At 32.8% G+C, this 14,675-nt stretch overlaps 1 protein-coding gene across 1 annotated transcript in view; it reads left to right on the top strand.

Moving 5' to 3' along the window:
* LOC124368892 (glycine receptor subunit beta-type 4-like) overlaps positions 1-14,675 on the top strand; it is a 253,072-nt gene that overhangs the window by 223,190 nt on the left and 15,207 nt on the right. Inside the window, exons 7-9 of the mRNA XM_046826392.1 lie at positions 2,855-3,046; positions 6,448-6,516; positions 13,519-13,676. Coding sequence (XP_046682348.1) covers positions 2,855-3,046; positions 6,448-6,516; positions 13,519-13,676 — 419 coding nt within the window. The remainder of the gene's footprint in view (positions 1-2,854; positions 3,047-6,447; positions 6,517-13,518; positions 13,677-14,675) is intronic.

The raw sequence follows: 14,675 nt of genomic DNA, 5'->3' as shown, positions 1-14,675 counted from the left end.
GCGTTGTCACTACAGAGAATGCAAGTCCCGAGCACAAGTCAAGGCTACGATAGTTATATTTATCACGTGGCGTAGTAACAGATGTAGTGAAGTTACATTATGGACGTGGCAAAGTAACATGTGCAGTGAAGTGTCATTATGGAAGTGGCAAAGTAACAGATGCAGTGAAGTTGTTTTGTTGGATTTGGCATACTAACAGATTTAGTGAAGTTACTTTGTTGGACGTGTCATAATACAGATGTAGTGAAGTTACTTTGTTGGACGTGTCATAATACAGATGTAGTGAAGTTAATTTGTTGGACGTGTCATAATACAGATGTAGTGAAGTTACTTTGTTGGACGTGTCATAATACAGATGTAGTGAAGTTACTTTGTTGGACGTGTCATAATACAGATGTAGTGAAGTTACTTTGTTGGACGTGTCATAATACAGATGTAGTTAAGTTACTTTGTTGGACGTGGCATAGTTATAAAAGTAGTGAAGTTACTTTTTTCGATATTTGTAAGAGTTTTTGTTTGATCCGTCAAGTCATTCGATACATACTCCTATACTAGGTGTTGAAATCCAATAATAATATCTTGTCTGTGCTATAAATATCAATAAAGTTAAGTCCTCATTACACTCTGTTAATAAATGTTGTTTTCATCCCACAGAATCATATGTACGTGTATCATTTGTATACTATAAAATTTAAATACATAATCCCTAATTACTGTTTCTTTGCACAGCATTGCACAAGATTCTAAATGAACTTAATCGTCATCAATGAAAAGTTATTCCCAATTAACTTTTTTACCAAAAACTTATATTGAAATAAAAGTACTGATAAACATTTGCACCCCTCTGTGATCAGATTTCGTGAGCATTATTGGACCTCTCTCCATTGATACAGGATGTAGGATTAGTTCGAGTTTATAACCTTTACTGACCATAAATGCATAATTTTAAGTAGAAAACCCTAACACTTTTTCTTGTTCTCTATCACAGAACATAATTATCTAATTTCACTGGCATTGCTGATTATTTTAGTAAAACGTCAACCTCGTTATACGCAATTGAACTTCAATCATTCGAAACTGAAATATTTAAATGTATTTTTACTCATATTTCATGCATTAATATTTTGCTGAATTTTAAATAATTTTTACATTAATAACCTAGGTCACTAAACACAATTTCAACTTTCCTTTAGCGATATTTTACTGATTGAATTATTAATCAATTTGACCCATAATATATAAAAAACCGTGACTTGAGTTTAGCTCCATTACACCACCCTCTGAGCGCAGAGCCTGGATCTCAGTTCGCTGTGAAAAATCTACGGTTGCAGTTCAAGAGATATATCCTACCGCAGCCACTTATCAGAAAGGAAAAACATAGTTTGAGTATATTTAGTCCATTGTAGTCTCGTATGGCAAGATGATTAAATGGCTACATCTTTTAAATCATTCTGTATAAAATATTAAATCGCAGGGTAGTTTAGGGTCGAAGGCGTGATTAGATATGACCGAAAACCATGTTTTTCTATAGTTATATTTTGGATATATTTATCAGAAATGGAACTAAAAGTTCAAATTTCATTAAATATAATTGGCTTTTGACCAAAGATATATATATATATATATATATATATATATATATATAATGGCTAGCCCATTTCCATGTAAGTCTTTCTCTACATGCCATATAAATTTAGTCGTTAGTTATATTACTTCGTATTTTATTGCCTAATCTGTTATCTGTATAAATTATCTAATCAAATATTACAATCGTTTGTAAAATAGTAATCAAAACGTACATTATTGCACATAGGCATATAAAAAGTAATCAAAACAATTTACCACTTCAGGGCAAGCCACCTTTATGTTTTCAAAACAAAACTGACATTTCAACATAAATGAAATTTTCGTGTCTATTGTTCCACACACACGAGTTTCAGCGACATCAGTGAAGTAATGATTATAACAACAGTTACAGTTTCAACGCATTTTCATTACAATGATTGTACTCTAACTCGTCTCTAAACATTCCCCTGTGCCTTTGGGGAAGTGATTTGCAAATATTGTTGCATTGCAGGTTTACTGTAAAAATAATAAAGGCGCTTCTTTTAATAATCTTGGTTTTGAAGTATTCATCGTAAAACTATACAATGTAACTTTTCTTTCTTTCATTGTTTCGTCAAGAGTCCTTCAACTTTCAACAGTCTATTAAAAGTAGAGTAATAATATGATAGGTGCAGTTTAATTCATAATACGTGTTTAATTTATGGTTTAAAATAGATTTATTTAAAGAAATTTATTTGAAATTTATGATTGTTATATATTATATAATTATTATAAATAGCTCCAGCTGCCCTTATGCTAGGTATGGATAATATCTGAGGAAATGAGTTTTATGATTGTGGTGGTACGACTGGGGAGCAGAGGGAGATCAAACATTTTGTATCTTATTTCCAAGCTGGGCCAAATTTATTTACCTACCATTTTTTGACAGATTAAACTCAACAATCTAGAAAAAACTAAGTTCTATCGTTGTGCTTCTTGTCTGGCAAGAAACCATAATTCCTAGGTTACATCATATTTTAATGTATTTACTTAAAAGAGGGTTTTAATTCCAACAATTTAAACAACAATATCCAATAAAGGTGCATTTAAAATAGAAGACACGAGTTTAACACACCGAACAAGTTGATAGAATTTCATGAGGTATGATGTCAATTATAAAGACCACATAATTTTATGGTAGTGGGTCATATTTTTATATATTTGTTGTAATTTATCATTGTATATGTAAGGTAGTTTCATTATTTGGTGGACGCATTAAGTGATTTGAACGAAATATATGTTTGTACAGGAAACTACAGCTGTTTAGTAGCAGAATTCTACTTGAGTAGATCTGTCGGCTTTCACCTGGTTCAAAGCTATCTTCCCACTATACTGATAGTGGTCATCTCATGGGTGAGCTTCTGGATGGATGTGGATTCCGTGCCCGGGAGAACTACGCTGGGAGTCACTACTCTCCTTGCTGTCTCGTCTCAGAGTTCCGGTACGTACCAGTTATTACGCTTAAGTAGATCGGTAGACTTCCACAAGGTTCAGCGCTATCTCCCCTCGTAATGAATTGTTACGTTTGCTATATCATATCTTCATATCTATTACATTAGGTATACTTAACTACCATAATTTCAATTCACCCAAGTAGTTCAGCACGTCAATAATGTTATATGGGTTACAAACTAAAACATTTTTAAACTTTATAAGCCATTAAAAATTCCACACTTATTGTAAGTTATAAATAGTTCATACCTAATAGTTGAGTTTCATAATCATTTATTACACAAATTCCCTCGAATGATACATAATTTTACTTGTAACTATAATATGATACGACAGAGAGGCCGTTATGGGCAAGATGGGTAGAGGAGGTGGGCCAGCCCCCCACACCCCGCGACAATGGCTTGGTAAGCTGACGTCATTATAGACCGGTCGGCCGCTACACTGCATTGCATAAAGCCTTGTTTCAAACTTTTACCAGTTACAAAAGCGTTTTAAAGACTGTTAAATATTCTGTATATTGATATTATAATAATGAGACTAATGGCCTAACTTTGATATGTTATATTCTTGATAACGGTAAGATTATGTTCTCTATGGTACCTTTTCCCACTATCACATCGTCCTACTTCTGATTCGTTATTTTGTTTCAATAATGTGTTAAAATTCACTAACCATTTATTTTTTATTGCTCAAACCTTCAGATAATGTTGCAATGTTACACAAAGTAATTTCCGCAATAATTATTAGTTACATTTTCGTTTTAATTTCAGTATCTAATAATGTAGAAATTCCCTTACTTAGAAAAAATTTCAAACGAAAAAAGCTGAAAATTACACTCTTGTCCAACTAATTCACACAGTTACACAATTTATTTAAAGCAAAAGGGGTTTGTTATAGAAATTCCTAAAGCTTAGCTATGCTTTAAGACGTGCTATTCAGTATTAAACTTTGGCAACAAATTAAACTGACAATCTTCAAACTTAGCCTATTTAGTTTATAAATTTCTTAATTTTTTCCATGTTTTTATTCTTTCCTCTTTCAACTTTCAATTTGTTGTAACATTTAATCCTCATTGCAGTTCTTCTTCATACAAATAAATGTACGACTTGAGGAGGAGAGTTTTTACATTTATTTTGATTTATTCTATTAGACGTTTTCTTATTCATACAGCTTTTTTAATTCAATGTTAGCCGTAAACGTTTCAAATAATAGTTCAAGGCTTTTTATATTATTTAAACATTCATCACTAGGTTATGTTATCCCTCCAAGTGACAGTTCATCTATCCATGTCAGTTTTGGTTCTTGTTTGTAAGTGAAATCACCCAGGTGCGAGTAAAGTTTCCTCGACATCTCCCCAGCAATATATCTCAATCCATCTTGGGATAGTTTCTTTAAAATTTTTATGTTTACGTTTACTAGTATAATTTTATTCATCGTCTTGCAAAGTACATTCCTCGTTATCACTGTCACTTTCCTCGGAATCTTCTCTACGTTAGTTTCAAAATTACGATTATAAGTATTTGACAGTATTCATGCAGCTTTCCCTTAGCACTTTTCCAATAAGAAACTTATCTTCAGTGACGTTCAGAGTTCGTATTTACTTTAAGTTATCCTGTTTTTCCTAGCACCAACATTATCATTCTATAAAGAAATTATTTTGGCCTGGACTTGTCTGCCAATCCACCCTCTACTTCTTAGCAATCAAAAGAGGTTTTCATATTAACTTGAACTAATTTTGCTGTTACGATCTAAGACATGATAAAACGACTGGGTAAGTCATCACATAGCCGAAGCAGTGATCTTGATGACATAAAAATTCCTTTTTGTAATGTTTACAAAGACTCATTTCCTTTGCTTTGCTTTTAAGGTTTTAACGGAAATGTCATTATTTTAACATACTTAATTCCTGTAGGCTTAGGTAAAGGTTTCATATTCTCTACAATTTCTATAAACTTAAAATTAATTGTTTTTTTTTCTAGTTTCAATATACGAGTCTCGTACGTGACATTATGACTTTTCCTTGGTATAGAGGCCCTATAATTGTATCAGTAGCAGAATCGTATTCTAGAATTAAAGTAACTTTCATCTAGTCGAATTACAGTACAACTAACTGCTGAATACTTGTCGTATTTCTTTCTGCAAGTTTCATCATTTACAGTACTCCATCAAGGACACCGAGTTTAAAGTGAGTATAAGAGGCCCAGTTTTTTAGAGTGGACAATGCAGAAAGTGGCATTTTTATTTAATTTCTTAGGTAAACATAACACTGATTACTTTGATATCTTATTGTAAATGCATAGCTTTATATTACTTCTGTTTTTTTTAACTTTTTTTTTTTTTTTTTTATTCTTCCAAATCATTAATTTTTTCTGTCCGTCGCTTTTGTTTTGTAATTAATTGCATCGTTGTTTATTTTATTCTATCTTAAACATAACAGGATGGTAGCATGGTTGTTATTACATGAGTCCCAGGCATAATGTATTTACGTAGATTGTATCAAAGCAATAAATTATAGCTGAAGATTAGTAATGGAGGAGAGAAAAGTTAAAATTAATATTTTTACTCTATTGAAACACGCTAAAAAGTTAGGCATAAAAGTTATTTCCTCGAGTAATGATACTGTATATTAAATCTTGTATTTGACAATATCGACCACCTGACAAATTCGATACATTATCCATAGTATCCCCAAGTGCAGCATTAGACTCGAGAAAATTGACAGAATATTGGCAAAAGGATTGCAGCCTACTTGTCAAATTCATTTAATTAACAAATACTTTAATATATCTATAAATTCAAAACTATTATGGCTGAAATAATTCTATTTCTGATGGCTACTTGCAAAGTACTTGCAAGGTTTACACAAATTGTAGTATATGTTTATAAATAAATTGGACAAACGTACATAATTTGAATTGATATACGGGTTGAGCCTATAAAGCATTAGATTGGTCCAGTTATGCTGTATGAACAGAAGATTGTGAGTACATTTTTAAATTAAATCCATTTTCATATAATTTCACGTGAATTAAAAATATAAACAATTTTACAATTTAAATTCTTTTGTAAAAACTTACATAGAAGTTTTATTATATTTTGTACTCTTGGTATAATTTATATATAATACACAGGTAGTCAAACAATAGCTTCATATATTACGTTCTTCAAAAGGAACCACATAAATTGAAGAAATAATTACTAAATCCTGAAGCAGTCGGTAGGTCTACTCATGCAATACCCAATATCAGCAAAAACTCTCAATGCAATTTAATGTCAATAACTGCGCCCTTGAACTCTCCCAAATCCTATCATAATGCATTTTAATATTTTAAATCCAATTATTTCACGGAGTTGTCTAATAATCTTTAATTTCTTTTTTTATTGTTCCAGGTATCCAAAGTGGGTTACCGCAGGTCAGTTATGTGAAGGCGATTGATGTGTGGATGGGTACTTGCACAGGTATGAATCGTAGTGTAGTGTAATTAATTGTAGTAATAATGTCTACATAGACTATCTTAAAATATATTAAACATTAAACTATCACCCTTAGTCACCATTACTGTACGATATTTCACGTCAAGTTAAGTGTAGTTCAATGCCAATATTGAACGGCTACTCACAGACGGTAGCCCAATCAAGAACATTTCATCAATAAACATCTTAAGAGAGGAAATAGATGTACTTTGAAGAGTACTTCAGCTTACTCCCTTACTTAAAGGATATTTATTCAAAAGCTTTTCTTACAATGGTTATTTAAAAGCCGTTGTTCTAAATCCAATTTAAGCTTTTAAACTGTAGTAGAGTGAATTGACTTGTACTTCAGTCTAACTCGTACACAAAGAACTTCGATAATTACTGTTATTTATTATTTACTTCACATATTTACTGAAATAATCACAGTCATTGTACTTATTGTTAAAATAATAGCCACTATAAACTACATGTAACCATAAAAATTACAATATTAACTATCGGTTATTTTATAAATGATTTTCAAAACACATTCTTTATTCAGTCTGTCATATTCTTTGCCTGTACATATACTTTAAAAATTCTAATACCAATAGTAACTTTTCTGACTAAAATTTATCAGGAAATTATCTTTTACTTAATAACTAATAAAGTTTTAATGTTATTAGAATAGTTCATTATTGTTACTGTTATTAATATTAATACTGTACTAGTACTGTATTACTATATAGGAAAAAGCTTTGAAAAGACAGCGTATTTCAAATATTGGGTTGGCTAGAATTTTTTTACAAAAACCATCGATGGAAAATTGTTGGTATATATCAACGTACATAAGTTATTTACTTTTTCAAATTAAAATACAATGTTTAGTATTTAAATCGTTTTTGTTGAAATAACAAAATCAAAAGTGTGAAATAACAATTACAAAAAACTAGTTTGCGCAAATTTATTGTGTTAAATATTGAATCCAAATTACGTAAACTGCTAGTCCTGTAATAATAGCATCAAGGAGAGGTTTTCTCGTAGTATATGAAGGTTCTGTTACACCATTCATAAAGTGTTAGGCAAAATATTGCAGACAATAAATTATGCGAACCCCTGTGCATCATTCTGATGATTTCTGCTTCCCCCGCTTTGTCTGGCTACTGTACCCTTCCTTCCCTTCATAAAAGTGGTCTTTACATAAAGTGCGACGATAATGTTGCAGTAATCTGATACGACTGAGATTATATTTTTTGAAATAAACCCACAAAAGAATTTCACAGTTTAATTTTGTGGTGCACGGTGTACAAAATACTTTATAAAGGGAATATTGTTCTAAAACTGCAAAAAATATTTTACATGATCCCACCAAAAACGCCTAAGAGAACATATAATTAAGCTGCAATATTCAAGATACAATTATGAAACATCTACTAAAACATATCTTTTCACTATATTGCAAGGATTTGCCGTTAGGTTAGTTTTCAACGTAGATTGCGGCAATATTTAAGCTTTGAATTAATAACCTTTTTCGAAATGAGAACTTTTGATTGTGATTTCACACGTTCATAACGATGAATTTCTAAAAGCATAAAACGGATTCATGAGATAATTTATTAAATTTTACTTATGAAAGATATTACATTACTGGTTGTTAAAAGTAAAGAAAGCTTGAGTGTATTTTATATTTAATATGGAATTTGGGAAGAAACACGATAGGATCGAATAATCACAGAGTTGCACCCGAGCTATAGATATTATCAGGAGCATCTAACGTACTTCCACGTACTCTAATTTAAGGTTACAACTCATGATACGATGTAAATCTTTTGGTTTGGATCATTACAGTGTTCTATTAAATATCAGGAGCATCTAACTTACTTCCACGTACACTAAAATACGGCTACAGCTCAGGATATGATTTACATTTTTGGTTTGGATCATTACTGTGTTGTAGCAGCGCTAAAAATATCAGGAGCATCTAACTACTTCCACGTACACTAAAATACGGCTACAGCTCAGGATATGATGTAAATCTTTGGTTTGGATCATTACATTGTTGTCGCAGCGCTATTAATATTAGGAGCATCTAACGTACTTCCACGTGACTAATTTACGGCTACAGCTCAGGATATGAAATCTTTGGAATAGATCAATACAGGGTTTGTCCTTATGCTATTGTCATAAATATGCGCATCCTTCGTACTTCCACGTACACTCAAATTCTGATAGAAGTGTAAGTGTTCCTTTTCTTAGATATTTTTGGGTTTGGAACAATCCTATGATAGATAAAACTACTCATTTTTAGGGAACGATTTTGTAATAAAAATAAATAAATATATATATATATATATATATATATATATATATATATATATATATGTACATTGTATTGTTTTTCCATAACATATCGAGTAGAAATTCTTTTATTACTTGGGGGAAAAAGAGAAAATGTATAACCACGAAAATGATGATTACTTACAAAACAATGATTATTAAAATAAAGGTTAACAACGAGGGTACCTCAAAGTGGCTTTACTGGAAAAATATACGCTCGTATTAAACTATATACGAGTAAGGGTAAATAGTTGTTTTAGGTCTCATATTGAATAACAAAACATTATCTTTTGTTTACGAAACAATAGATCCGGCTCATGAATAAGATGGCTACAGAACTATGAGTGACTTTACAACAAGCTTACAATATACGAGTATTTCAGTTTATTGCTATTTGATGGCGTCATATTACAGTAGAACATCGATAGTAAGAGTCTCCAGGGGTTTTAGTAAACATTCTTGTTTTCGAGAGACTCTAGCTGAGGTTCGTGCTATCAAGATCACACAGGTTTATCTACACCATTTCGTATACAGTTTTCCCAGCAGGGTTTATAAAATTAATTGTACAAGCCAGTAATGAAGAGTGCATTATTATTGTAACAATCTTAGTAGATTAGCCTATTTCAAAATATCATTTTAACTGACAACGCAGTTTAATTGTTCATAGCTGCTATATTGTAATTGCAAATCAATACTGTAACAATGATAGATGAGAATTAAACAAAAATAGAAGAGTATTTATTCTTTACTCAGGGAGACACGATTTTCCGGACATTTGTTATCGTGTAGTGATATCAGTTACACTACGTTTCGAGTTCTGCAATCTGATCTCTTTCCCCAGGTGTGTAACTACAATGTAGGATAAAATAAATAAATCATACCAGAGCTTTCTGGCACGCGTAAATCAGGGATCACAACATACTACCTCGGGAACCTCATTTCTTTAATTTTACCAAATCCAATCGAACATAGCCTGTAATTACTATATATCGCTGTAAAGCTTGTAGGCTAACACCTTGTGTACATTTTAAACATTATAAAAATTATAGGCCTACGAACGACGACGGTCAGTTAAATAATTTTTAAACGCACGAGCTATTTCACTATCACTATTCACGACAAGGACCTGCCATCAATAAGAACAAACTAAATAATTCCATAAAACTATAATGCGGGAATAAAAACAGGTGTAGTAAATAATAAGCACAAGTGCACAGAGGAAGAAATACCAGGAGACAGAAAGATTTGTACAAAGAAAGGAATAGTATGTTTACTGTCAGAAAGGTGTAAAACATTTCGTGTACTTCCACTAGGTAGCAGCACTAACTAGAGGAACAGAGAACACAGGAAATATTTCTATCAATAGATCACATTCTAAGAAGTTTTTAATATGGCCGCGAGGTAGCAGCACAAAGCACACAGCAGTTGACAGCATTGTTAAAGTAGACTGAGGCGGTGAACTATAGCTTTAGCATGAGACGTCTCATTGAGGCACTATGAGAAGTTATGACTATGTTCTATGCCGCCAAGTCCAAGTTTAAACACAGATCTTATTTCACGATTATTTGTATATGAATTCCTCCTCCTCATTTTAGAAACAAACTATTATATCGTAGACGATCTTCGATATCTGTAATTGGCACTCTTCGCGAGAGATTCATCGTAATACTTATAATTTATTATACAAGGATTTAAAAGTACGGATACACTCTGTTTAGTTATTGATGGATAAAGATGGAGGAAATAGACATGAATTGTTTAGTCACTGTTATAACTCTGCATAACAGTGATAACAGTGAAAATGGGATTGGGGAGGCGGCTCAAATTTATAAATGTAAAGACCAATTAAGTGACAGCGATGTTCAAGTTTTACCTCAATTAATTTTTAATTAATTTCAATGAGCTGCAATTTTGTACTGAGTTCAGATAGAAAGCTCTAGTTTCCACTGTTCTTCTTCTTTTATCAAGACCTTTCAAATTACGTGTCACCTAATGGGTAACCTGATTCGTGACTATTTTCGCCAATATCGTTGTTAGCTACATGGCGTTTGAACACTGAACCCAAGCCCTTGTTGACACGTACGGTAGGGCCGAGCCATTACAGGGTCGAGCTGAGTGGGACAATCGCGGCACGGCCAGCCTTAACTATAAATCCCAAGATGTATTACAAAATGTTATCTTTATAATTAAATCATTTCTACAATAATTTTCAAATCATTGTTAGATTCATCTACTACAAATCCATGAAACAATTTAATACCTTACTGAGAATAGTTAAATATTGGAAGAAACATATGGTTTCAATAGATCAAATAAGCTGTTACGCCGTATTTGGAAATAACTTTTGAAAAACGGTTGTTGCAGATTCTCTTGTACTGGGATGGCTCATAGTTCATCCTTTTTTAAGAATATATTGTTTTTCGTTACTAATGTTCACTTAGTCTGTGTCTCGAGAAGAAACCGCAAAAATCCATGATTAGTAAAAATAAGTAATAATAATGTAAACTGTGGTAAATACTATTACTTGAATTGTTATTGGAACAATTAAATCCCGCTTTCCTTTCATAAGTGTATTTGTGCAGCTGTAGGTTGTAGTCATGTATACCAAACAACGGAAGAAACTCATTATTTATCACAAACAAATAAAGCAATGCGAGAAAATAGGCTCATCACTACTGGGACCTGACAATACTGCGTCATGCGGGTTGACGTCCAGTGGGTGGGATAGGTTGTAAGAGCCGGACTGTTTGCCCGCTGAGTCGTTGTGCAAGCGATAAAGGTGTCACCCCGCCGCTGCATACTCTACGTCTCTCAGATTGACGTCCAGTGGGTGGGAGAGGTTGTAAGAGCCGGACTGTTTGCCCGCTGAGTCGTTGCGCAAGCGATACAGCTGTCACCCCGCCACTGCATACTCAGCGTCTCTCAGATTGACGTCCAGTGGGTGGGAGAGGTTGTAGGAGCCGGACTGTTTGCCCGCTGAGTCGTTGCGCAAGCGATACAGCTGTCACCCCGCCACTGCATACTCAGCGTCTCTCAGATTGACGTCCAGTGGGTGGGAGAGGTTGTAAGAGCCGGACTGTTTGCCCGCTGAGTCGTTGCGCAAGCGATACAGCTGTCACCCCGCCACTGCATACTCAGCGTCTCTCAGATTGACGTCCAGTGGGTGGAAGAGGTTAACCAGGCTCTTCACAACATTATTGACTAATTATAAAGGCTACAAAGCAAAAGCAAATTTGCATCGTGTAAGTATTAATAAGTATCATATTTTTTACTTTGTCAAATGAGTAGAAAAATTTCCCGTAAGACAGAAATCAATCAGCAGCGACTCTAGTGTCGGTAGGAGTACTGTCAGAGAATATCAAAAGGGTTAAGAATATCGACCGATATTGATTGTCTTAAATAACATTTTTTTAGGAGGACGAACTTTTAACTAGAAAAAGAAACACTCAAATATTAGTTATATCACCTTAAAGCAATATAATGATAGAGCGAGTAACCATTTTTAACCAAGTCTCCAATATTCGTATGGTTGTCTGGACTTTTTTAATGTTTAATTGCGTTACTTATGATAGTTTTAAGTATGTGTAGCTATGTAAATAAATACTCTGAGAAAAATATATTTAATTCTTTTGGTGACCATCGATTTCACGACTCACCACCTTTATACACCACCCGATTTCCTTTCAAATTTTCGTATTGATTACATGAAAAATTAGGTCTTGTGCTTATACAATAAAACTTAGCACTCGGTTTCAGGCCCATAAGAAATACGATAAAAATTAAAAGTGGAATTACATTTACGTCAAAATTATTTTTATAAGTAGATAAAAAGAAGACAAATACTGCTTCCAGCAGTTTGAAAAAAGTTATATTTTTATGTGTACTTTGGTCTTTAATTATATTAAATATATATATATATATATATATATATATTTTTTTATCTTTCCACAAAAGAAGGTTTATATTCTATGCCCGTTGATGTATATAACTCGTCACCAGATGGCGCTGCAAAAGATAAAAGTTATCAAAGCGCCTGCACATTATAAACTGCCATTACGAGACAGTTACGTATATTAAATGGCCAAACACTGTTTGAAAGGCGCTAAGTTATGATGTATATTAGTCTCTATGATAAATTTCTGAACTCAAAGCTTGAGTGTTAGACCAATTTCTAATAACGTACATTTACTCTACTCTAGGCGTGGAAATATAATTCACATGAACCAGAAGTGCACATACACGGGCAAAGCTTACGAAAAGCGTGCGAAGCCGTGGGAAACAAATACTAATGTATAATGGAATGTGTATTAAAATAAAAAATGAAATGAAATGAAAAATGCCTTTATTAAAGAGGCGGAGTTAGGGCTATTAAGCCCTCTCTCCCACTCAACCTCAAAACCATCCATTGTTCTGTATTAGATGGTGTTACTAAGACAACTCTTTCTTTGGTCATTGGTACATTAATATATTCTTGTATAACTTATGAAAGTTTTATAATCTTGTAAAATTAGGTTTTTACATTCTTTGAGAAATCCGTTATCTTTCTTTTGGAGTTCTCCTACTCGACGGTTGTACACTCTGTAATATAGCAATTACATTTTAATCAGCCACTATTTAATAAAAAAGTGCAACACAATAGTGTAAAAGAGACTGATCTTTGGATTTTTACAGCATTCGTGTTTTGTGCTCTTCTTGAGTTCACTTTCGTCAACTACATGTGGCGTAAGGTGACGCCTGAGATGACGCGGCGTGCCATAGTCACTGCTCCCCTGGGCACTATCAACGGTGATGCCGCCCCCAACCCTCTGGACGCTATGCCTCCATCGCTGGTCAGTGGATAGAAATATTCTCTTACACTTGTAGAGATAGTAGTAAAAATATGGAATCAATTCTATTGTAAATTTGTTTTTAATTTTAAGTATTAATGTACTAAGTAAGTGTATTAATATACTTATCCACATTAAGTATATATACTTACCCACATTAATATATATATATATATATATATATATATATATATATATATATATATAAAATTAAGACTAGTGATTTATAATTATGTATTAACATACACAGCGTATTCGAAAAAAGTGCATAAATATTTTGCCGTTTGGTAATAGGTGAAAATAAACTAAAACTGCCTATAACTGTATGGTAAATTTTTGTTACCAAGGACTGCGCGGCAGTAAAAAAAACCCATTTATTAAGTTTTTTATGATCCGTTTATAAAAAATAGGGTATCGAAAGTTTTGTCCATCTACAAGCTATTTATTTAAATACTTTCAAAACGCTTTTCATTCTATAAGCTTTATTTTCAGTTAACCTAATAGTTTATCATCACAAGTAAGTAATATACTTAAATAATCATAATTATAAATTCTGATAACACAAGGGGAAAGGGCGCTAGACAAAAAACTTTGTCTATGATTTAAAAATCTTTAATTCCGGCACTGAGTGGAGGAGGCTTTCCTGTTTTTGCACCATACTTCACAGAACCAGTTAATGTTCCTCTCTCAGGCAAATTCCATCTCTTTATTACTACTTTTCTTCAATAATATTTGGTGACAGTAATAATGACAGTGACAAGGTGTCGTCGGCTTAAGTGATGGCTGTCAAGTACTTTAAGTAACCATAAGGCCAGTGCTCAGTCCATTACTTTTAAGCGCAAACCTTGGACAATATCATCAATTTTTAGAAGCTTCAAGATCACCCGTATAAATTTCAATTATACTCAACGAGGCTGGTGCACATTAACATTGCAAAGTAATGTTTTATGATTTTGGTTTTTTGCTCTGTGAATATTTCTGAACAAAACTATGAAATAATAA

Source organism: Homalodisca vitripennis, chromosome X (genome assembly GCF_021130785.1).
Source record: "Homalodisca vitripennis isolate AUS2020 chromosome X, UT_GWSS_2.1, whole genome shotgun sequence".
Classification (NCBI taxonomy): domain Eukaryota; kingdom Metazoa; phylum Arthropoda; class Insecta; order Hemiptera; family Cicadellidae; genus Homalodisca; species Homalodisca vitripennis.
Note: the sequence above shows the minus strand (reverse complement) of the source record. Positions and strands in the feature narration are given on the sequence as shown.